Genomic DNA, 26,778 nt, shown 5'->3' with positions numbered 1-26,778 from the left:
TTTGCAGAAAAAGACATGTATGCTGTGTTCTGACTCACCCTTTTAAGAGTTAAGTGACTTTTTTATTGCTTTTTAAAAAATGAGCTTACACATCAGCTGCTTACAGTCTCTAATGAGTTTTTAGAAGTGTTAAAAACTGTCACAACTGAAACAAGTCACATTTCACTGGGAAAACGAAAGAAGCAGCTCATTAACGTGATTGAGCTAAGGATCTAGAGAAAAGCCATGCACAGCAAAGGTACAAATATTCAGTCTGGTCAGTCATTATACTAAAGAAATGGAACTTCAAGATGCATACATTAGAGTTCAAAAGCACAATATTTATAGCTCTGCTCAGAAAACAATCCTTGTTTACTACTGATACTACTAATATGCCTCATTACCATATTTTAAATGAGTCAAGATAGTCCTACAAAGTGAGTCTGTGCCCTAAAGGAATCAGAAAAAGTAAAACTCTATGTCTTGTACACATTGGACAAAGATATGATCATTTCTAAAACAGAGTTTTTACCACTGCAATTTGACAATTTTTTAAGTACTATACAGTATACGTTGTACTGAATAGGTCTGGGGACAGCACAAGATTAAAGTTTTAAAGCTCCTTTATAGGCATAGGCCTGTAAGAATCAGTATAGGAATGAGAAAAAAAAAACAAATTGTCAAAAATACTTTATATTTTAGAATATTTTTAGCCAAACATGTAAATAAGACACTTCGAAGGTTCAGATACATTAAATGTGCTATAAATACATTTTACATTTTGCCCATCATGTTCACATTAAGTCAGTGATGGCAATTCTCCAACTATTGCCAGGTTGAAACAATTATATACTAGTCATTAATATACACCAGTTATGCTTTGTATACAGTATGTTCATAGACACCTGCATGTTCTACCCAGAATTCCTGTTTTGCGTAAATGCCCAACGTAACTAATAACACTGTTGCTTAGTAACCACCAGAAAATATGTGGTCTAAATTTAACCCTTCACTAACAATACATATTGGACACATCTAAATCTTTAAGATAGCGCAGTGAATTTTAGAAAGCCTGAGACTTCACAAGATCTCTAACATAGTAATGTTTACACCATTGTGTCAGGAAAATCTGGGGTGTTTCCTCTATGTAAAGTTTGCCACAAAAGCTGAGGTTCAAAGATGAAAACTAATTAATTTCTTGTGGAAGTACTGTATATATCCTCATTGGTGACATAATTTGGAGGATTGTGAATAAATCTGGGGTTTTACAACAGTGACCACATACAAATGCTTCAAAAATCGTAACATTATTTACATTTTAACAATTTATTTGTCAAAACACTCCAAAGTAACACAAATGTTCATGCTATAAAGCAATTACAACTTTTATTTCAATAGGCATATAAACATATTTCTCGTTAATGAATTTTCCTCCTCTGAATTAAATTATTAATACTGCTTATCTCTTCAAAGAACACAGAAAAAATGCTTATTGACTGGCATTGATATAAAGGGGCTCTAATGATATAAAATAAATACTTCAGCATCTTTTAAATTTCTTTCTTATTTGGCTGTAATAAAGGCTATATTTAAACCTACTTTATGAGCAATGAATATTTAAAAACAGACACTAATGAGCTGCCAGTCTAGTAGGATCCATAATAAATAACTTTTTTTTACTTCCAATTACAGCTCATGTCTGTTCAGCTTTTTTAAAGTATTTTGTATAAAGAACAGTTAATTTGGAAATTTCACTGTTTAGTTAATGCTGCACTTGACTGTCATTACTTTTTTATTTACTTTTCTAATTCCCCAATTACCATAGAACTGTTAGCACTGTAAAGCTTGAACATAATTATAGGACTATTTTTTCCTATACTGGAAAAAAATGCATTAAGGTATTTTTTATGTTTTATTGTTTTCACATACAGTATTTGGTCTTACACTCTTACACTAGTTCCTATTATCTCTCCAGATATATTTATATTTTCTATAGGTGTTTAATAATTTGGCCAGTGGTTATTCAGTATTAACTATAACTGAAGCTCTACTGCTCAAATGGAGGTTATGGTCACACATCTTGCCGGGTAGATCTTTTTGGTGTGCTCAACCACAACTAACAGAGTGGTGGTCATAGTGCAGTTTGTATAATGTATCCTGCACATTAAAAAGCAATTGCAATATTCCATCATGATCTATCTGTCTACCTTAGCTGTGAAAAAACTCACAAAACAATCTGAACAAAATCAGGAAATTTAACATCTCTAGGTGATTTCATTAAGATGCTTTTGAAGTTCCAAACTTCATCTGTCTGCTTTAATCAGAAAAGAAAGCATTGGGTCAAAAAGTTGGGAATCCTGAAATCTGATAGAAAATCCCGATACCAGTTCTGACATGGAAAGATGAGGTGTCTCAAAAAAAATGGCAAGTTTTGCAAGAAAAGCCTTCCACATTTCATCAGTTTGATGTACACTTTGCAGATGGAGGTTGAGTTCATTTATATGCGTGGTGATGTCGACTAGAAACATTAGTTTTGTAACCCATTTTTCATCATGCAGTTTGGGGTAGTTTTGACCTTTTTCTGACAACAGATCTTGATTGCGTTAAGACAATCCACAAGCATGCCAAAGGCATGCCATAGTTTTACAGCGTTTGACTTCACAATTAAGTGTGAAAAATTTGATCAGCGGCATGGATTGCGAGCTTTCCTGCAAAAGCTAGAAAGGCTAGCCCCACTAAAATAGATGCAGTTGGTGAACCCAGTGTGTTCTTTAATTCTACATCAAAGAGCCCTCATTGGGTAGCATGTTGTAGAGAATTCAGAAAATTCAAGCATAGTTTTTATTGTTTTTTAACTTCTTTTAATTTTAATATTAATAACTTTTAATTTCTTTGCGGCCTATTAGACTTCCATTGTGAGGACCATTAAAAATCTCATTGCATGCCAATAATGGCATGTTTGCCGACCCCTGATCTTTAGTTTACCTTGATTCATCACTTACTGTAGGTAAGTCCACCTGAAGTGCTGCGCTAACATTCTAGTGGCACAAAGGTATCTTTTACTTGCTAAGCATGGCATATTGAATCTTTCTGTGTTTTTCATTCAACAGATTAAATCACCTCATCAACTGTGCCTATTCAACACACTTATGATGTGACTTACTGTAGTGCATATGCAACAGTGAAAGTCACTCAGCCTATCATGTTCACTGATGACTTTAATCATTAATCAATCAATCAAAAATACACCAAAGCATGTAATCAAAATCTGTATACAAAAACTCCATCAATAAAATGATTCATTTCTTGTGATGTGCCATATCAAGATGGAGACCTGAAGCCACTTACTGGCTTGAAAGATAATTCTGTGTACCAAACATTCCTGTTTATAATGCACAAATCACTTTGTATTTTAAACATTCCCAAGTACAGTAGGTTTGAGACAGAACCGAATTCTGTCTTTACACTTTGACAATTTGCACAGTCTTCTTGCAAATTCTTTTTCAATATTTGGAAGTCCTACAGGATTGTCAAAACTCATATTAAATGTTAGCAGCTCAGCACAATGTTAAGAAAAGACTAAACATTTTTAAGATTTTCAGACCAAAAGATTATATAAAATGGCAATCAAGGACCTTCAGAGTTCTTGACTCCATTTCAGCTCTTTTATTGTTCTAGAAAAAGGTCCAAAGCAAAATTTGTAATATTAAGCAAACAAAAATAATTGCATAAGTGATTTCATCCACAAGATAGTGAGGTTCTGTATAATTAGTAAAGGTTTTTCTCCTAGAAAGAAAACTAGTTCTTACCTTTAAAATCACCTATCAAATTAGGTCAGACATAGTAAAACTGTTAAAGTGTTTGATGAAAAAGTAATTTTAAAATTGGCAAAAAGAGGGATGGTAGTAACAGGTTCTATAAACCATTAGTTTAAAGAGCAACACATTTGAATGGCTTTGTGAAGTAAACACTGAATTTTCTCTCCAAGTATGCAGGGTGACCTTGGAAATAAGTTTTGTCAGTTAAAAGAAATGATGAATATGCCTCATGTGAATGGTATTATTAGGGACTGAAAACTATGTAAATCAAATGTAAATTTTTATATTGATTTCAGAAGAATACCTTGAATGTTCTGCTGTTACAATCAACTGATAACCTTTAGAGGTCTGGCAACAAGACAATGACAGGCATCATGGGGTACAGAAAATTAGCACAGCTGGAGACTAAAATCATTTTAATTAACTGGATTTCTGACTTCATTGCTCACATAGTGAACCAAAATGTTTTGCATACAGTATATGTATAAATGTTCAGTATCTGCTTTATAATTTGATTAATTTTATGGATAAGCTCTCAGAAACTGAAACATTCAGTTTCTCTTCTATTTGTCCTTTGAATCCTCATCTGAATGTTGCACTGTATATTTTATTTAGTTGTCAGTGTACTTCTATTCAAAAATTTCAAGGAGGGAAAATGATTTAAAGTCACAGCTGAATCTGGTTGCTATGGTTGCCACTATAAAATACAGTATAAGCATAGCTTATCAAATCAAGAAAAAGGGATAAATGGAATCAATGAAATTTAATTTCTTATTGGTCTGGTTTACAAAACACACGTATTTGCATTAATGGTGTTAATACATGAAAATATTACAGTGACAAACTGCACAGTAAATGAAACCATCCTCTACTATAAACTCACTGCATATCACTAACAAAAAATTATCTTGATTGAAACTAATCTTGACATTACCCTGAAAATTAACCCAAACCCATACCATTGACTACATTACGGCCAAAAAAGATGAATTTTGTTTCCCTCCAGACTCTGAAGGAGCTTTATGGGAAATCATGCAAGATCCGTTCTACAAGGGAAATCAAAACTTAATTTGTCCACTACATGTATTGCAGCACTGAAGTTATTTAGTTTGACTGCACCTACAGTAATTCATTTTGCAAAAACTATTTAAATATTGAGTTGCTACTACTGTACATCAGGGCCCTCTGTTTCAGAAAATGCTTGTTGAATGATGCACAAAAAGAAAAAAAAAACATTTTATATTATATAAAATTTTAATATATTACATTTGCCAAAACTACATGTTCAGGCCTGTGTCATGGTGATTCCTTCAGAGAACTCTTTGCGCACTCACATTATGCAAGGTCAAACAAAGCAGATTTAGATTACAGGATATTTATTTATGTAATCCCAATTGAAGAAACTGCAACAGTATTTATATTAGTCCGCACTAGTTTTTAACTTTTTTTAGCATTTTCCAGTAATTTTCACAACATCATCAAAGTATCTCATTCAGTAGTGTTTTTTTGAACCTGTATAGGTAACCAAAGAACTGTCTCAGCTGTAAATTCAAATGGATTTATTCAAGCAGTACTGCAATACTTATCCTTTTCTTTTGATTTTCACTTCAATATAAAAAGAATATACTTTAAGACGTTGTAATAATTCATCAGCTCTTTGATTTCATAGCTTTGTGCTAGAAAACTAAGGACTGGTACGCTTATTTTACATCTTTACTCTATCAACCAGTGGAATTACTTTTCAACAGCCCTGTATATAATATGCTTTGCCTGAGCTTCACATTAAATTTAAAAAAACCCACAGAAGCATTTTTTATAATTTTGTGTGTGCATTAATCAGACTGAAAGACAGACCTTGGATTGATTCTTAATCAAGGCATTGATCAGACAAAATTGTTCTAGTTTGGTTTCTAGGCAGAACATGTTGAAAACAATATCATAGTCCACTTCAGTGTGATTAAGCTATATCCATGCAAAGCACATCTACTTTCACACTTTATTACAATATGATGCTGCTTAGAAATCAGAATTCAAGTACAAATGAAGTTCCTCAGTAGTGTGGAAATATTACTTTTTTTTAAACATTTTTGCAAGAAGTAAAACTTGTTGGAAAAGTAAAATAGTATGTTGAGGAACACTGAACAATTTAATTTTTTTGCGAATCTAATAAAAACACAGAACAGGAGATGACCAAATCTTTCTATTTGTTAAAATTATTTTAAAACGCGACTTAAAAAAAACATTACAGTTGAATAGAACTAAACTTAAAAATGATATACAGTATTTAAAGGCCAGCTTTAAATCACAAAACTACAGCCATTTTTCCATGCATTAGAAATGGTCTGATTTCAAAGGACATATTGAAAGTTAATTGAAAGGTCTCTGAGTCATTCAAGCAAAGACTTATTTACGGTGTCTAATCAGCAAGGTCAGAATAAGTGAAACTTAAGACTACAGACAACCACATACTTTGTTTTTCATTTTTGAAATGAACCTCTTGTCCTTCCCAGTATGTATCTGATTCTATTTCATCATTTTCTTCTAGGATTAACTTTAAGAGTAAAAACAAAATGCATATTTCAGCACCAGAGAGTTAAATTATTCATAGAATTTCAAATACAGCAAGTCAATTGTTCCTTGACTCTTGCTTAGATTGCCTGCAAAAGTACTTAAATGACTATTCTTACAGTACATCACAAGCTGCTCTAAACACAGTACTGCTATATATTATATGGAACTCATACAGAATAGAAATAATTTCAATAGTATTTCCCAGTTATGATTGCAACCGTCACTTTTAGTCTGATTGAACATAAATTTGATTATGTTAGTACCCATACTTCATTTTTCAGATGTAATAAACACATTATGCATAAATACAGAATATACAGAAGGAGTTTAATTGTTTCCCCCGTACTATGAAAAAATAACTCCATTATACATTTTTTATACTAAACTAGATATTTCATTCCAGTATCCATAAAACGATCAACTATATTCTTGATACAAAGACAAAATATCAAATGCTACACAGCAGACAAAAATCAGCAGCAGTTGATATAACATGCTAATAATATGCTTAGAAAAATATGAAAAAAGCATTTGTTCAAATAAATAATTTGATAAGGATTACCCTTCAGGGTAAAGCAACTTAATTGCTTTTGAGTTGTATTTTCATATAAAAAATGAAGGGCCTAATGTAAGTAAACATGTTTAATGTACTAGAATATAATTAAACAGTCCATTTTTTGATGTAATCCTTGCTCCCTGAAAGATGGCACCATTGGAGCACAATCCAGGTTAGCTCACAGGTAGACTGAACTGTACATCTTAGGGGATGTGTGGTAATGTACTGTATGCAAGATTATGATAATTACACACAGTACAGTATGTGCTTCTTTTGCTTGTTAAGCTATGTTGAGCTCACAAAATACCTACAGTAAATGATTAGTGGCCACTTTTCTCTTTCAGGGAACTAGGTTTACATTCATAACCAGATATTATTTTTACTTTAGAAAAATGGTCACCGCCAATAAGAACTTAACCCAAGCTAACACAAGCTACTGTAGGTCACAGTAGCATTGACAATAAATGGGTCTTGTGCTGTACACCAGTGTCAGTTGCCGTAGAGCCTATGGACACTGAAAAAGAGCTTAACACATTGTTCCACCCTTTTGGGGATACTTTGTGAAGTTGTACATGGTAAACTAGTTAGCTTCAGCACAAATGGCAGACAGGAGGCAACATGGAGGGTGATGGGAGGCTAGCACTGCTACAACCTAGACAGTAGGTCCACAATCTCATGGACAAGCACTGATTGGATGAAAGAAAAACTGGGCTCCAGCACAGGAACCACTGCCAGTGAATATGGTGAAAGTGAGAGAAAAGAGGACATACAGTACAAGTGCTTCACAAAGCCAAAAGGCCAGTAAAGTAGTCAAAAAGTAGAAGTGGTATCTGAGAGAACCTGAACACAAAGAAGGAAAGTTGGTACAGAGTGAGAGGGCTCTCCAGAAGGGGAATGCTTTCTTTGCCACAAAGAGACTCCAGACCAATTCAGGTCTGCAGAAACCATGTGTTCTAACAAACAAAATCCACCCGGCACCGCCAAAGCAGCCTCAATAAAGTTCTCAGAAGTTGGAGGTACAGAATTGAAGTGTGCGAAACGCAATCATCAGTTTCTAGAGACTAAATAGTTTTAGTGTAAGTGGATGTACATGCACTCAAAAGTCTCAAGAGAGGAAGAAAATCTACATTCTGCCTACAGCCATGAGACAGCAAAAGAAGACAATCTGTGGGAAGTGAAGTTATTATATCCTCAGAGGAGGCGGAGTGTAGTACACTAATTCCCACAGATGCCTTCAGCAGCTCTGATATACAGTTCAGCCTACAGTCAACAATGAAAGAGAACAAAATCGAGTCTAGTCCAAATTAATCTATAAGCCAAAATAATTTGCTTGGTTTGCATGATAACAAATGGATTAATACTGGATTCAAGCATGAATTGGAAACCTGATATACTCGAATACATCTACATTCTGTATTCTTGCTGTCAGGTGAACGGTTTAGTTCCTCTGCCTTGGGTTGTTCACGTTTGAATTTAAAAGGCATGTGGCTTAAGTCTGAATTTGAATACATTCTTTTTTATGTAACCCTTTTTTCCATTCCGTGATTCTGCATTATAAGAGCTATTGTCTCCTCCTATCGTGCACTTGGTGACCTGTCTCTTTTCTTTGCTGAACAAGAAATGATATGCAAGATGTGGTTCAACCAGCTCTACGTATTCCACAACTTCGCTATGTGATCAGATTTTAAATTTTAGCAAGCTAACATAGACCAAAAAAAAGGAAATTAAGCTGCTTTACCTTATTTCTGGAATGGCAAGCAGAGACACAAATGTGCAACTTGAGCTTGACAGCTTTGCAAAGCAATGTCAGAAACAAGGGCCAAGAGCTGGAATGTTTCGCTTACTTCCTGAGACAGGAATACATTGGTACTGTAGGGCTGTATGTATAGTAGTTGTATTGGCAGGACATTGCTCTCCAATACTTTTCCAAATTTATTTTATTATTAAAAGTAAAATGTCCAAAATCTGTCATCTTTGTACACATGTGCAGTTAAGGGAATGGATAAATATTAAAATGACCCGACATATGCCTTATAGCAAAATTCTAACATGCTGTAGATTGCATGACCATAGCGGTTTTAAATTAACTATCAGATGCACTCTACTAAAAAGCCTACCTCTTCAATTATATTGGCATTCAAGAATAGATTCTATTAAGACAGTCAAGCTGTTTTTATTTTAAACACAGGCAGTAAGTTACAGTGAACCTGTCATTGGGGATCAAGGGCATCCAAGACACTACTGCAGCATACAGGATTGTCAAAGGCCCATAAATTACATTTGTTTTCAGGTCTGTGAAAGCTTTTAATGAATTTGCTTTTCAGCAATGAGTTTCACTATTATGGGATGACCAAATGAAATAAAGAGTGACAGTCAATCTTACCAAATAAATGGAGCCATAGAATTTCACTCTGGCCATTAATACGGGATAGTGAAATATACTTATAAATGGTGCAGTGAAGATGAAAAACAAATAAACTAAGTCTGATTGTTAGCTTAGGAAATCTGAAACATCAGACTTGCTTAAAAAATAAATTGAAATAAAGTCTATTTGTGAATCATATTGGTGCTTTCAATAAAGAGAAAATGATAGCAAAGGATTATATGAATATACAGTCCAAACACTTTAGCTGCAATTCAAGGACAAGCACACTTTCTACTTTTTTCTATGCCTTTTTCAGATTTTTTATTGCATTTGAAACACAATGAACTCACTTTTTATTACTTTTCTTATATATCATTATAAAAAATGGCACTTTATAAGAAAATAACAATAAAATCCTAAATCTAGGATGCAGATAAAAGTAGTTTAAACAGAAAATTTAGACCTTATTCAGCAACCACAGAAGAAAAATGTTTATCATTAACGAGTTCTGCACCAGACCATAAATGACAGTCTATCCAGTGTCCACTGGAAAAAAAAAAGATGCTGCATACAGAAACAATGATAAGTACGGCAAAAAGTTCTAGCTGTTTTTAGCTCCCTGACTTGTGATTATATCAGCATTTGATATTGAGAGCTCATTCTCATTCTTGATGTACAGTGCTTTATAATGAATCATACCCAGGCTCAGTGCTGCTCTAACAGTGAAAACAAATACAAAGAGAAATGAGGTTAAATGCTGATTCTGGTCAGTTCTTTATGCTAATACACAGAACTACAAGGCATGCGGGAGAATTCATGTCAGAAGGTTAGTGGACATATTTTGAAAAATGTTCCCCTTTGTTTAGATTTCAAGAAAGAGTGCTAAAAGCATGTGTCATAATTATGTGACTGAATGCTCAGTTTGAACATTAAATCAGTTTAACCATAAAATTCTAAACTCATTAAAAAGGAAAAGTCAATTTTGTTTTGCACTTTTCCTATTCTGTCTCCTTTTTTCAAAATAAAATCAATGTTCTTTCTTTGGTTTTCTGATCAGCATAACCTCAAAACTTTAACTTATTTTCATACCATAGTACCCACTGGGTTCCACTGAGACAAACAGTAAGTAATAGTTCAGGCTATAGGACCAAACCGTTTTGTTTTAATGCAAGAACTATTTTTTAGTATTGGATTAAGGGCCAGATTTTAATTCCATGTATGATGGAATATAGCAAGCCTTATGATCTGTGGCTTTGCTGGAAACAGTTAATATTTTAGTTAGTACTAAATTAAAATATGGATTGGTCTTGTTTCAGCATAACTACTATTGCTACCACAAAAAAAAAACAGAGGTGACAAAAATAACACTATACCCCCTATCCAGGATCCTTACTGTTAAGATGTCTTTGACATTTGTTCGAACTGCAAATACACCACATACTGTGCTCACTAGTGGGCTAATTCTCCTAGGGCAGTGAACTATCTCTTCTAGTCCAATCGACAGATTAATTTTAAATCTCGGCAGAAGTCTCAGATGGAAACATTCCGTTTCTAGCACCTTCCCTTGTTATTTATTCAAAACATGCCGGAAAAAAGAAGGCACAAAAAACTAGTGACCCCCTGCAGATGGATGAAAATTAAATTTCACTCTGATTAATTGCACATGGCGCATGAAGTTGGAAGGAAGTGTTTGATAACAGCTGACTAGGGGCAACATATGAAGACAAGCCCACATATCTCATTCGGGGTTCTCTTGAATTAAGACAAACAGGGACTTAACAATTAAATAAGGATAGTGTGCAGTTAGCAGGGAAGAAAGAACAGCCCTTTAGGTTACACAGGTTAAAATTTAAAACCAAAGTAATGCTAAGGGGTTTATGAGTTCTATTTATTCTGTTATTATTTTCATATCTGATATTATAGTATGTAGATTATTTTCAGCTAGCAGAATAGATTGTTTTATTAACCTTTAATGTTTTAAAATTATTATGAAAAGTGACTCATTTAAGAATCAAATGTACAAGAGCAAAAATACATTCTGAAAATATAGAGTTTTTTTTTGTTCTGACTTGGTCAGACTATTGTTAGTGACCACACGTAACTTTGCATACAGTATAAAAGGTGACCGTTTAATTATGATTTGCAGCTTTATTAAACAACTAGTGCCAATATTCACACCCCCATGAAATGCATGTAGAAATTGTACACTTGTTTTGTGTGTACAAAGCCTTTTGCAAGCTCAAACCAAAATCCTAATTTCAGTCATTACAAGAAATACTCGTATGTAATCATACTTCACTTAACTCTTCTATGTTTTGGTCTACAGACTCCAGTAAATGAAAGCAGATAATGAAATAGCTCTTGACATGGATTAATATGTTTATTCTAGCCATATGAGTCCCATTAACAGTTCAAACAGTTACAGGATTTCTCATTTAGAGCAGAAATAAATCGCAATACTATGAAAGTTAAAAATCATTCGACCAAGATTCCCTGAAACATTTAGTCTTCCATTATACAAAACTAAATAGATTATAATGATAATCAGCTTTACTTCTGTAACATTCCATAAAATGCTTATTGTGATTATTGGTGTAAAAATTTAAATGATTTTCACTTGTATTGTTATTATTATTGTTTAACTTTCTTGCAATGCAAAATACACTACAAGTCAGCAAAAACACACAAAAAACTAGAAATGTTTGCTACAAGAAAACAGCAAAAAAAACTTCTACTACTCTGACTTCTACTTTTAATAGTTCCCAGAAGATTGTTTCAGATGCTTGTGGAATTATAAAAATAACAAAATCTTAAAACTGCTTAAAAGGTCACAAATTTGAGCCGAGCTATGGTCCCTTTGGTATTACTTGGTGTTTAAAACCTTCCATTCCTCTTGAAATAAATTTAAAAAAAAATCCGTAGTAGCCAATTCCACAAATATGAGTGAACTGGTTTCCTACCTGAAAGGCCACTGATGATTGACAGAAAAAGAAGTGGTTTCCATGGTGACCCCATGCTTGGTCTTCAGGGTATTGTGTCCCCTTTGGTGAGATTGTTAGCAGGTTTGACGTTTCTTCATTAAAGCTGAGCCTAGGAAACACACAGCACAGGTCTCAGTTAGAGCAAGTATCTGCCTGTAATCTGATGGTCAATCTGGTGGGCTGCCTCTTGATCTTTGAGGCACTAGGTGAGGTGGAGGCACTAATGTAAAATGATGGCACACACACCTGAATAGCAAGTAGCTTCCAGAAAACTTCACTCTGCAGTTCTATGATAAGCATCTTCTTTTAAAACTTTATACAAAAATCTACTATTGTGTATATAATTACTGTATGTGATGTATTAAAAAAATAATTTAAAAGCTAAAACACTGTGTTAAAAACGTTCATTTGTTTGTTTTGCATTCCTGGCCTTATTCAGACATGCACAAAGGAGAGATGGACATTAATTTACAATGATTCAGATTAATCAAGTATTATACATCTCTGTGAAAGAAATCGGCACCACAGCTAGAAGTGGTCAGAAACTGTGAATAGAATGTCCAAGGATCTATGGGGAGTCATTCTCCATTAATTATTAATGACACTTGCCTTTTCTTCACCTCAGTGATATTCTGCATCCCCCTGTTGCTCCAGTTATCTCAGCACAACATACGCTGCCATGCATATTGATCTCTTTTGTCCAGGAATCATATCATTATAAGAATGAATTATACCGTTTTCATCTGCCTCTTGGCTCCTGTTTATCCAACAATAACAAATATTTCTATATTTTACTTTTGACGCAAAGTGTCTTAGAGATAAAAAATAGCGAATTTTCAGACAATGACAACGAAACGGTTGTTATGACAGTATTTATTAAAAGAACATTTTACTCAGGTGTTAACCAAGGCAGAAATCAACAGCTGAGGAAAGGAAACATTCTGTACTAAATGATATTTCCATAAACGAGGTATTATAGGGCCTAGGAGCATTAGGTACATGTAGGTACAGGGAGATAAACCAATCTCCAAAAACATATGGTATTCTACCAATTGGACTCAAGAATATAAAAGAGATTAGTCATAGACCATTAACAAAACAATTTTAACAGTCACTTAGTTCAGGGGTAATACCCTTTTACTGGAAAACTGATATGCAGCACCTATCTATAAAATGGGTAACAATCTCTACAAACTAATTCTTACTCCTCTTACATGTTACATTTATAAATGTGATAACTGAAACCAAACTAGATCATCAATTTGATAACATTCTAGAAGACAGTCAACATAAAAGCCAAATCGTGCTTAAATAACTTATAATAAAGTTCTTAGAACAAGCAAATGCTCAGATGGTATATTCTGATTTTTGAAAGGCTTTTGCTTAAGTGTGGAAAGTGAAGTCCCAGGATGTGATCAATCTTCAGAGGCACATGGGTAGACCATAACACTTGGAACTATCATTGGTAAGCTGTGTTTGGCTTCAACATCTTGTCAGGTTGGAAGTTCCTGGTTGCGAACACACCAGACAGTGAACAGCAGTGCTCTTAGTTACATACTGATGGCAATAAGGTGTTCTCTCAACAATCATAGCATATCAGTTCCATTCTGTGCTTTTCTTTCTTGATTTTCACCAGGTTTAGCATTCAACAGATTAAATCACATCATAACTTACATGCAATCACTTGAGTTGATTTACCACCTATGCAACATACAGTAATCATTAAAAAGCACCACTGTTATTCATGAATGATTAATTAATCAAAATGACATAAAACATTCTCAGTATATGAACTAAATTATTCCAGTGTCTTTTCTAAAGACATTTAATTTAATGACTGACATAATGTGGCTATAGTTTTGATAACTGGTTAAATCACTGAACATGATGTGTGTATACAGAGGAGACAGCTTGCAATCTCCATAACTGAATAAAATGACATTATTCCTTTGATATGAAAGATAAAAATAAATAATAGTTAAACCTTTTTTGAATTATAATGCTTCTAAATGATCCTATAGAGAAAAACAGCTAGTTGCATTGATGACATGATTTTGATTGTTCGCTTGATGAAACCTAACCACAAGAGACAAACAGGTGCAGATGAAATGAGATTACCATGTATTTTTTTCAGATTTGTTCCCAAGCTGGCAAATGAGCCATTATCAGGGGCTACACAAATCTGTAGATTTATAAAAAATGGTTCTGTGTCAGAGTACATGAAATATCGACAGAAAAGTAACACACACCATGCAACACATGCAGAATCTATAAATTAATTTAATTAATTATCCAGTGCTGCTTCAGGAACACGATTGAAACGCTACTACTGTACCAAGCAAAATGCATGCATACACTGTACTGCAATTTCTTCTTTACTATAGAAGTTGAAAAATAATGTTACAAGACACATTTTGTTTTCTATTTAAATGTAGAACCAAAAAAAATATTTAAAACTGTCATGTTCCCTCCAGTGTAGTACAGCCAGTTCTTATTCAGCCTGGGAAACAGGAGGAGACATTTTTTTTTTCCAGAACATGTATACTGCCAAGCCATTCTCCTTTTTGGATGCGCCCTGCGATTCTGGAACACAGTCAAGCTAGAGACTTTACCCAAGGGCGAATCAAGCTCTTAGGTGACAATGTTCATTCCCAGAGGCACCTGGCATATGAGAAGGGGTCGCCGGAGTGCAAAAGGCCAAAATCTACCGGCTGCAACTATCCACACAGACTTGGCAGCTCTCAGCACCACACTGAGCCCCAGGCCATGGCCAACAAAATGGGCACAGCCTTGAATCAAACTGCCAGCATCAAGGATAAGACACTCGTTCCATATTCCAGATGGGGACTTTCAATTTTATGAGCTGCTCAGGGAATTCATTTAACCTTTCTTTAATATGATTTATCCACCCATCAAAATATATATTTTTTAACAATAAAACATTATAATATATAATAATAATAGTTTTATTATTACTATTACAGTAAGTGATTCATTTTAAAAAAACAAACTACATGAACTAGCAGTTAGAACAAGATTTCACAGTGTGCATCTGATACTAACTAAATTGACAATAAAATGTAAAGGAAATATTTCAAAAGCGCCAAAGTTAACCCTAAATTACGACTAGCCACTTCTTCAAGAAAATATGTGAACCACTAAAGGAATCTTTTGTGGACAGCAAATGTAGAGAGACTAGGAGGGAGGAAACATGATCTGCTGGTACATAAAGGGAGTCTTGGCAGAAGGGAGGTGCAGTAGTCCAGCAATCTCTGGGAAGAGGTCAAAGTTCAGTGTGTGGTCAGGAACAGGCAGACCTTTCGGATGTTGTACAGAAGGAATCTGCAGGAGTGAGGCACAGGTGAGATGTAGTGTGTGAACGTGAGGTTGTCGTCGACAATGACAACACCAAGGTTCTCAGCAGTCTTGGTGGAGAACACTTTTGCTGTGTTCGGGGTCATAGGACATTCAAAATTAAGTGAAGGCTTGACCAGAATGTGAATTACAGGGAGCTCAGTCTTGAATACACTGAGCTGGAGATGGTGGGCACTTGTAAATGTTTTTACTTTTTTGTGTGTAATAATTCTTAAAGCAAACCTAGAGTTGTACCTCACACTTTATCCCTCCTTACCCAAAAATCTTAAAGTACCTCTACAATAAATTCAGTTTTAGGTTCTATGATTTTAAGTTACTACATAAAATATTATTAGGTTCTAAATATATGTTTAGGTTCTGTTAGACATTTAGTTTAAGTATTTCCATTCTATTTAATAAAGAAATAAATGTCTCTTATATACAGTAGGATTTTCTCTTCACCTGAGAAGCAGTATCATATTTTTTAAAAAAAGATGAATTGCAAAAGAATAAAAAATATATACTAGTCACATTATGTGTAACACGTACAGCCTAATTTGATTTGAATTAGAAGCACATCGCTAGAGTGTCAGATTAAATCATCACAATCCCCATTCCTTTCTTTACTATTTTTTAGAAGGTAGTAGTGCCACTTGAAGATCAAAGATGAATTCAATAAATTCTAATGATCTTATCATCTGTGTTTCAAAGGCACTGAACTAAGTTGAAAAAAACACCAGAGTAGAACTGTCTTATGAGGGTTGAGGGAAGCAATCAGTTTCCAGCAAACTCAGTATGTGTATAGATGAGCATTAGAGGTCAAATACAGGTACGTCATTTCAAACTGTTCTCCTCATGTTCACCTTGCAGTTGGGAGGTTTCATAAAACTTTAAGTAATTAATGTACTGTATATATTCAAATTTGTAGACAGACTGCCGTTTATTTGGAAAACTCTGTCCACAGTCTAATCAACGATAACAAAAATTGAAATAATAATGTTTAGCAAGTGAAGGGAATCACAATCTATTCTATCCATGAGGAAGAAGACAAAATCTATTGCTTAGAACAATGTTTTTCTTTCTATTTCTCTTTTCTATATTTGTGGAAAGCTGTATCTCTGTACTGTATCATTTTCTGCAAAAAGCATCAGAAGAAATTCACTGCATACTTCTGTGCTGTAGATTATTTTTGTTGTAAACGGTTTTAAAGCAGCAGCCTCCAAATATTTAATCAACACACTCGGTATACATTACTATATATACATCTGAAAAAAAATGGAATGAGAATACAAAAATCCAGTGTGAAAGATACTTAAAGTGAAATGAAAGTGTGAATTATGTTACAAGTTCTTTTTTATCAGGGGTGGGAGGAGAAAATATAGCTAAAGTGTTATTGGAATTTATGTTGCAGCCATTACCTTTGCATACTTCTATGGATGTGTGCAACAAAGTAAAAGGGAAAAAAATCGAGATACCGTACATTGTGGGAGAGAAGGTACAGCACCTGAAAAAATAATAAAAAGGCAATAGGTTGCCAAGGGTTTGTTAATAGATTTTCAAAGAGCATGTTATTTTCCCAAAGGTAAGTGTAAAGAAATTGTATTTCCCAATCACAACAACAAGCAGATTACTTTTACTTAGCATTTTGAATACTAATATTCACCACAGCATATGGTAGATTCTTGATATGAAAGAGTAGCTGTTCTCCACCTGAACTGAGATTATGAATTAAATTGCATCTGAATCACAAATATTGAAGGTTTGAAAGGATTTCCTCTTCTACAGGAAGCTGGTACTTAAAAATCATAAAGCTACATGTAAATTATTTCCCAAGATTCTCTAGCTTTTAGATAAAAGACCTTTTTCATTTCATAATACAAATACATTCAAAGAAGTATTCAAAATGGGTCATTATTTGGAGAAAATTATATTAAATTCTCACTCTCTGATATTATTATATTAAATAATATTATATTATTTTGATAATAAAATATTAAAGCAAGTTTTCACAAGTTTTTTTTGAAAAAAATATATTATTTAGAAGATTGCTATGCAGTGAAGCTCATATTTAAGACATACTGTATGTACTGTGTTAAGGAATTAGCAGAAGACTTTTACTTCTAAAACAAAAAATATAAACTTGAAGACAGGTGTGCACTTAATTTGTTGTTAAACTTTAAACAGTTGTCAGACTAACAGATTTATAGATCACCAAATGAAAGGGAGTGTGAACTGTTTAAAGCAGTATACTGAAACTATATTTCTAAGCAAAGACAGATGGTGTGACTCCTAGACTAATGTCTGTCTCACTTCAGTCCCACATTACTGTGAAGCACTAATCCAACTCTCTATGAGTTGTATGAAAATCTACTCCCTTATGGATAGTACAGTGACCTCAAAAGGATCTTCAAAAGTAAAAACTCTTAATATCATTAATTCCATTATCCCCAGTACCTCTTGCACTTGTTTATAGTTGTTTTTCTGATATAATGAAAAAAGTCATCATCAAAGTCACCTTTACAACTAAAAGGTTTTAATTCAGCTTTTAAAAGTCTATTCGTGTTACTTCTCAAGAAAGATTTAAATGTCATGCTAATTTCAATTTACATTGCGTTTCTCTTCCATAATGCTCAGCCATGTAATAATACAGAAAATCTATTATTATATGGTAGGGAATTCTCAGAGCTCTGAATTTTGTGTGAATTGGAGCAGAAACTGTTACAGAAACCAGCAGAAAAAAAAAGTGTACCACCAGTGGAAGTATTCCTTAATTTGTGCATTATTTTAGAAGTTTGCCTGTGGTTGGATCATAATTGTACCAAACGGTTAGGTTGCTTTGTTATATTTTCAATGAATTTTATATTAACTTATCAAGGTCTATTACAGTTTACTCTGCTTTAATCCTAATACGAGTTGACTCCTGTAATAAATGTTTATATGAGAAGTTTGGTATTATCAAATAGTTTATATCTTGTTTAATAGAAAGTTTAGATTAATTGTGTCTTCAGGCTGCTAACTTTTGGTTCTCTGGAAAAAGATAAAGGAGTGCATTTATTAAAGCTTTTGCAATCATTAACCTACATATATTGGAGGTCTGTGAAAGAGCTAGAAAATGGGTAATAATAAGAAAAGATGATGATAACCCTAAAACAGTAGGAAGAAAATGTAGTCTAAATATTAGCATCATGCTGGTGAATAACATTCATTTTTCCAGAATGCTTGAAATCATTGCCTGTGAAAAGGAAAACATTTTCAAGCAAGAGCAATTTGATAACTTTTTTGTTTCAGACCAATAGGTTTAATTGTCTTCTCTGCCTTGTCTTTTTGTTGTTCCCATTTTTCACATCCTCAAACTTCCTGCTTCATCTTCAATCTGCGGCAACACCCAAACCAGGTTTGCAGTCTGTCTGGCTACACTTCATCTCACTTGACTAGCCCACATCAGCATGTCAGACTGCTAGACCTGTCAAACTAGTACTGCCTGAAGCTACTCATTTCACTGATATGCTGAGGTCCCACTGATGGAAAGAACACACCAATTTCAGATAGAACTAATCATAAAAAGGGGATTTAGCCTTCTACGCACAAATCAATCAGTGTAAAACTGCATGAAGCTATAACAGCAACTCACTGAAAGCCACAGAATGTCTGAGAAAGTTTAATTAGATCAATGAGTCATTTCATTGACAGGCAGCCTCCACTATATTCTCTTCTACAAAAATGAAAGAAGAAGGCACCAGAATATTTCTGTTGTAAACGTGTACCTTAGTTTTGTCAAATCAAAATGTTATGAAAGTACAAAACCAGTGTGTGTGTGAACAGTTAGCTTCACAGTTTCCACTCTGAACTGTTCCGGTCTGCAGATTTTAAATTCTGTGCCAAGCTGCTTTTAATGTGCTACAAAATTAAGATTTCAATTTGGCGATAAAGTTAATAAGAAAAAGTAAGCTAATTGATCTTGTTGGTGTTTTTTCTTGCACTCTTTCTCGTCTTGGCTTTAGCTCATCTTCAAGAAATAATCTATAGTTACCATCACAGTCTTCAGATTAGTTCATACTGTAGCAGATGTGAAAATTCCTTATAAGACCTCTAGAGTTCAACAGATCCATTCTGGAAAACATTAATTTCTTGGTGTTGATTCACTATATGATGGAAAGGAAAGGTAGAGGCAAAACTAAATGTATGGATGAAGATGTTTGGAAATAAATGACTAAATAAAAAATATTCAATTTGTCTTATATCAACATGTACAGTATGCGGAACCCTGCTATTAGATGGCTAGAGATTTTTGTGTCATAAAGACTGTGCTTTTTTGGTGCATTAAAAAAAACCTCAGTGTGATTCTGTTAAGAATGAAACAGTGAAAGGTAATGTCACTACATTTATTCTGCTTAAGAAATTGATATTTCATGAAATATTGGTAATCTGGGTTGACAAGTTTACATGTTTATATTTTCGATATTATGGATTCAGAGCATGCCAGAGGAGATTACTTTGACGTTCTAGTTACATTGGCTCTGAAGCATTCAAATTGAAACCGATGGAGAGGTGACAGCCACTTTGGTTGGCTTACATGCTGTGATAACCTTGGAAACCTTTCATTTGAAGCATTAAGAAATAGGCACTGCTCAGGCTAAACAAAAAAGTCTTTTCGCAGTTTCAGCCAAATTCTATTTTTCTCTCCATGCAGGCTGAAGCTGCAACTTGACATAAAAGTATGAAAGGCGATCAAGTCGTAGCAGTTCTGCTAATTACAGTAGTTTAAAAGCAATGGTAATTAATGTGCATAGCAGAATTTGTCAAATGAAAATAAATACATTTTACTAGTTACTGAATGCAGAGTGTTGGTTTTGAATCCTCAATTAAAAAAGGCCAGATCAAATGTAATCTCTCCAAAGGGACAGAGATTAATATGGTCTAGATCAGAGACATGACCAAGGTAAGGAGCCCTGGGGAAAAGGAACACGACTTAAGCCAGTGTGATCTCCATAAGGACTTCTAATATGAACAAAATCAATAAAATAGCTTTCAGCTTTCCAGTGCTCACCAATCACAGCTGCTGTCACAAACCAAACAAAGGGTGAAACCAGGCTTCAAAGTCTGTCCTCGTTAGGGGAATTCAGTTTCTCTCAACTAATCAGTGTCTTTGCCTACGTTTAAAAAGGTTTTGAACTGTAGAACAGAAACACTGATTAAGACAGTAAATTATCATCACATTGTCTGTCCCTGCTTTAGTGAGTCTTCCTCTGTGTTGAAATATAAAACCAATGTACTATACAACAACTATGAGGAAAAAAATGGTGCTCTAACAACTAGACTATTGACTGTATAGCAGACCTTTTAGGAATATCACATACGTCAGAATATGATGCACTTGGATCAGTCGGGGTTATCTATCTGTGTTTCCACCAACTCTCATTTTATCTTTAACACCCATAGTCTATTTGTAGAGATGACTTGTGTTAACCTCCTTGGCACGCATCAGCTTGTCTGCCTACACATTCTGCTCATACCGAAATATTTTCAGTACTTGTTAAGCAAAATGGAAAATAACAATATTTGTGAGGATTGCAGTACTAACCCATTTACCATTCATTGTTCCTGCAACAAAAGACAATCCAGTCTAAGCAAATGTTATGAAATATAATGAACAATAATTATGTTTGCTAAGCTATGATACTGATATACAGTTCTTTTCTAATTTTAATAAAAAACTAAGCTTTTTAACCTTGTTACAATATGCTTCACAATTGGATGTTGTTTTGAAAAATAGCCCCATACCACAAAAATACCAAATTATCATTCTCCTTTTAGGTTCCTTTAGGTGTAATCTAAGTAAAACTTTAAAGCTTTTGATCAATCCAACATTTATCAAAAATGATGGATTCTTCGCCCTAGTATCTTATCTATTTCAGATGTAAGAAAAGACAATTCAGTAAGCTTTACAGAGGGTGCCCATTGAATAAATGAAGTTTAAAGCAGTTGAAAATCTATAGTGACCTCAGGACAGAACAATAAAATCATCATGACTTGGAGGAACCTAATATTTCCAATAAAAACAACAGTAATGGGGACACAGTGAGGTACTGTACCTGCACCTACTGGTTATTTTCTTTATATCCAATTCCAGCTTAAAATGTGTTTAAAACAAATTGCTTTGTGTGACAGGATAACTAACAGGGGAGCTCTGTGGAATTCTGAATATAGTTTTAAAGAAGACAGGTTCAATACTTTTTCATTAAGATTAGGAACAAAATGCATCCTTTGTAGAGAAGATTAGTTCTTTTTCAAAACACAATACTTCTTAGCTTAAAGACCTTTTCAGAAAGGGAGACTATTCAAAAGGCTGCAAACACACAAATGACTTGAACAGCTATTGAACAAGTTGCGGCACCATCATAGTCTTTAATTCCTCAATTAAGTTCAGCTTAATTGCAGAAATGGACAATTGTACTGTAGGTAGGAATGTGCATTTGTAGCAAAATATGTGAATCTTAAGGAAAAAAAAGAATATTGTTTTTTTTACCTGATTATTAATAAGATCCTAGGAACATAAGAAGGATTGCAAATGAGAGAAGACCAATCATCCCACCTTGCTTATTTACTATAGGTGCAAAGTGAATCTAAAGTTTTATCCACAGAGTTCTTATAAAAGCCCTGCGTTTGTACCTGAACCACCTTGCTGGAAAGTCTGTTCCACATTCTCATCATTGTTTGTTTAAAGGAGCATTTCTTATTCTTTGACCTACATTCTCTTTTAGCTATCAATCATGGCCTCTTATTTCATTATTGAGAGTGAAAGTGTTGCTAAAGTTGACCCTATCAATATCTCTCATTTATCAATATCTGGAACAAATATTTTGTTCTAGACTTAGCTCCCTTAATCTAGTTGCTAATATTGTGTCTGTTTGTCTGTTGTGTTGTTATGTTGGGGGTGTGCTGTAAAACAAATTTCCCCAAATGGGACAATAAAGCCTGAATTGAATTAACCTGGCTATATACAGTACAGTATGATAAAGAATTATTACCAGAAAAGTCACTCTGCTTGCTCTTCCTAAGACTTTTGTTCCTCCTTATTTGTATATGTTCAGGAATAAGTGGCTTTCTAATGATAGAAACAGAATGTTACTAGTGTATTCCTAAAGACCCACATGAGTGGAGAGCTGTTCAAAGAAATATTTGAAAAACTATTTTTATTATCGGCAATGTTCTATATGGGATGATGCACAGTATATGGCTTCACACACAAATCAAACAAATGTTGAAAACATTAGAGGAAAAAAATGCTAAAAGCTCTTACACTCTACTCAGAGTGACTGAACACCTTTCAAGAGCTGGATGCTTTGCTCTGCTGTGCAGTTATACTGTACTCAATTTGAATGCAATGGCACATTTTAAAGCACCCCTTTAATTTCACAAATGTACTTTACTTAGTCACTCACAACAGATAGGCTGAATGTTCTTAAGCTTTATCCTGGCATAATTAATATTGACAAACATACCAGCCACATAACGGCTCATCGAAAGCATAATGACTCTATTCATTTATGCAAACAAGGTTAATTACAGAACAATTTTCTTTTAACCCAAAACCTTATGATTAGGAAATGTATATTTGCCACAACTGTTTGGATACAGATATTGGAAGCATGGCTATGTGGAGCTGCATGATTAACTTCAAGCAATTGCAAACACACAGTGTGATACGATACCATGGACACACAGTAACATCTGTTTCTTTGGAAATCAATTACACAGGCAAATTTTAGGATGCTAGTTCTGGCAAATATGTACATACAAAGTCATAATGCCTGCCTGCACAGTCCCACAAAACAATCCAAAAATGCTGGCTTGGTTAATTAAAGAGTTAGAAAATAATGTTTATGATTAATCAGGATATGATATTCCATGTTACTGCATCATAAATAGACAAGGTGGCAAGAAATTTAATTCTTAACCAAAAGGTAGGCAGCTAACACAAAACCAAGTGCAATTAAATAATTATACTTTCCTCATATATCTGGATACATGGATAGCAAAAATCGTCTACCTGCTAAGAATCTGATAGCTATTGGAGTAAGTACAATATGATTAATCTTTCCAATGTTCACTGTGAAATACTTTCACAACTTATGTGTCTAACATAACTATATTTATGCAATGCTTTGTTTGATGTAGGTACTGTATAAGGTTCCATTAACTGCAGTGTGGAACATCCTCAACATGCAAACCACAAACTAAGCTGTGAAGTGGTGTGGTGAAATAACACACCCAATCTACTGGCACCACAATATTTTCTACAGTGTGGTATAACGCGGCGGCGTATTCAATGTGGAGGCGGAGCCCTGGATTAAGGGCAACACATTGCCTTGGCAACCACAGCTGTCCTGGCTCATTAAGGATGAGCCGCAGCTGTGAGGACCCTGACACTCCGAGCACCTCCCCGGAGGAACGAGCAGACCCCCGCAAGGGGAGAATATTCCAGTGACAGTCCTGGAGCGGATTGTGACGCGAGCGTAAGGCCGTCGTTTTTCTTCTTTTCGTTTCCTTTTCTCCTGTCCCACTGTGAGGATTCACCAGGGCAGATTGAGTTTTCTTTTTTTTTTTTGGCCTCGCGCTACCCTTTTCTTCCACTTTGGAACCTGCTAAATAGGGATAGTCCAGACTGAAGACCGCTGTTCCAAGCGGTTCTTTTTTCCCATTCTGGACTCCACTAAATAGGGACAGTCCAGCCTGGATGCCGCTGTTTAAAGTGGTGCATTTTTCTTTTTCCCTTTTTTGTGATTTCGCTAGCCTCACAGCGGTACCTCTGCCCCTTCAGACAGGGCCTTAACTTATTCCGGTGTTGACTTTGGCTCCTGTCACTCCTGCATTGTTACAACAGCAAAACATGCTTTAACTCCTAAAACCACACTATATGTATGTAGATCTAAAAAAGTATAATAATTTGTAACACAAATTGCTCTCAACTGTATTTTCAAAAGGACAAGTACATTTGACAGAAACCCACCTGGGAGTTGAGAGGACTTACTGTTACTGCATTAAGGACTTACTGTACAATATTACATGTAAGTGCTTCTTTACACAGATTTTGGAATGTTAGAAACAGGCTACCCTATTATGTTGAGGCTGCTTCTTTGAGATCCTTTAGGAAACAGTGGGATAAATTCCTTTGATCATTAAGCTACTAACAACAAAAGGAGCAAAACAGGCCCTATTCTAATCTGTAAAATATTTCTTGCATTTGCATTCTCTGTATAAACTAAAACTCTTTAGTAACATTCTTCTATCATGCAAGTGATGCAGACAGATATCTGTCCCAATATGTTCCATAGTTTAATCTATGACCTACGTCTAAAAAGTAATCAGCCCTATTCTACAGGGGCCTCAGCAGCTTCAAATTCATTTCATCCCACCTTTCAATTACTGAATTGATTGAATGCTGTAAATAAGCATTTTCCCTAGAACTTAATTAGGTGATCACAACTGCCAAAGCTAACATCTGACCTGCATGCTTTCAAGACATTGACTTGCAGGATAATATGTGCTTAACATTTTACTATTCTTGAACAAATATAGCTATTACACATAAAAGTGTCGTTTTATGTAACAAAGCTGAAATTTACAATTTTCTTTCTATGGTATTCACATAATGTCTTGGATGTGTACAGTACTGTACATAAGCATAGCGGTGCTTTTTCTTCCCTGCAAACATTATCATGTTCTAATTACTTTATGTCTTCCTGTATGGTAAGCAATGTAACTAAATGACACTGCCATAGACGTAGTTCTTTAGTTTTGATTCCATTTCCACACTCTTTCCTAAACACAATGAAATACTTTGGACATTCAGATATCCTCATAACTACTGCTTGGCATCCTAGCCCCCTTTCAGTTTCATTACCTTGAAAGGAAACAACACATCCGATCAGAAACAAACAAAGCGCACAATGACAGACCACTGATACAGTACAAGAGCATACAATTTATGGGAGACGAGCTAAGTGGGACGTGTGCAATGTGCAAGGATAGACAGATACAGTATTTTTGGGCAGGTTTTGTGTGAGTAGTTTCAGTGGGAATATGCATTTGTCTACCATCTATTGTTGCTACATTTTGTTGCACAGGATTTGTGGCATAAAAACAAGCTTAACATCTCCCATAACAGATATTTAGCATTTAAAGTATTTTTTGCTTACAAGCTATGTTATATATACAGAGAGAGATTAAAGAGATTTTTTACAAATCCATCCTGGCTGTGGCAGAGAAAAAAGTTAAATTACTTGACAAAACCAAAAATGTAAAAAAAAAGTAAACATCCAGGAATAAAGGGATATTCATTGTTAACAGGGATATCACATCCATTTTTAAAACCTATGCATTATGATCTGAATTTATCACCTTCCTAAAGCATACAGCTTACCTGGACTTGAAGACCCTTAATCTTGCTTTTTCCTCGACTTCTTTATCAGAAACATTGTTCCAATTATTTTGGGTCAGTTTGTCAGGGAATCATGCCTGACAGGGCAGATTAATGAGCTGGGAGAGCCAGGCTCTCTTCTTTGTGAAATGCCAAAATTTAGAGCAGCCAATTAACTTACCAACATGTCTTCGGGGAGGCGAGAGAAAACCATAGCACTCGGAAAACATCCAAGCGACACAGAGAGGGAAACTCCACACAGAAAGGTGCCTTAGTCCTGGCATTTTTTTTTTGCTTGTGTTCTTGATTTCATTTTATGAAGCTATGATAAAAAAGCATTTTAGTTGATCAAATCTGTGTAGGCTCAATGCACTCTACTAGACCCTCTCTAATAATTCTGGTAACACTGCAAAGCCAGGCATCCATGACAAGGAACAAGCAGAGGTTTATTCCATGCTGAAAAGAGAAGAAAAGAAATACAACATTTCGGCTATGGAGCCTTCTTCGGAAGAAGGCTCCACAGCAGAAACATTGTGTTTCTTTTCTTCTCTTTTCAGCATGGAATAACCCTTTACTTGTTCCTTTGCAGCCTATACATGCTGATGCAGTTACTTACCTGAACTAATCCATGACAAGGTATCAATACATAAAATTTGAAAAATAATTTAAGTCAAGTACTGTGCATACAGAGACATACCTTTCCAGTTTTATTACTATGACAAGACTTTCACTAA

General features: G+C 34.6%; 1 protein-coding gene across 1 annotated transcript in view; it reads right to left on the bottom strand.

The window, feature by feature from the left end:
- Positions 1-26,778, bottom strand: part of cntn5 (contactin 5) — a 197,733-nt gene that overhangs the window by 109,229 nt on the left and 61,726 nt on the right. Inside the window, exon 2 of the mRNA XM_088920592.1 lies at positions 12,250-12,379. Coding sequence (XP_088776718.1) covers positions 12,250-12,304 — 55 coding nt within the window. The 5' untranslated portion in view covers positions 12,305-12,379. The remainder of the gene's footprint in view (positions 1-12,249; positions 12,380-26,778) is intronic.

This window comes from Atractosteus spatula, chromosome 7 (genome assembly GCF_055471065.1).
Source record: "Atractosteus spatula isolate fAtrSpa1 chromosome 7, fAtrSpa1.hap1, whole genome shotgun sequence".
Lineage (NCBI taxonomy): Eukaryota > Metazoa > Chordata > Actinopteri > Semionotiformes > Lepisosteidae > Atractosteus > Atractosteus spatula.
Note: the sequence above shows the minus strand (reverse complement) of the source record. Positions and strands in the feature narration are given on the sequence as shown.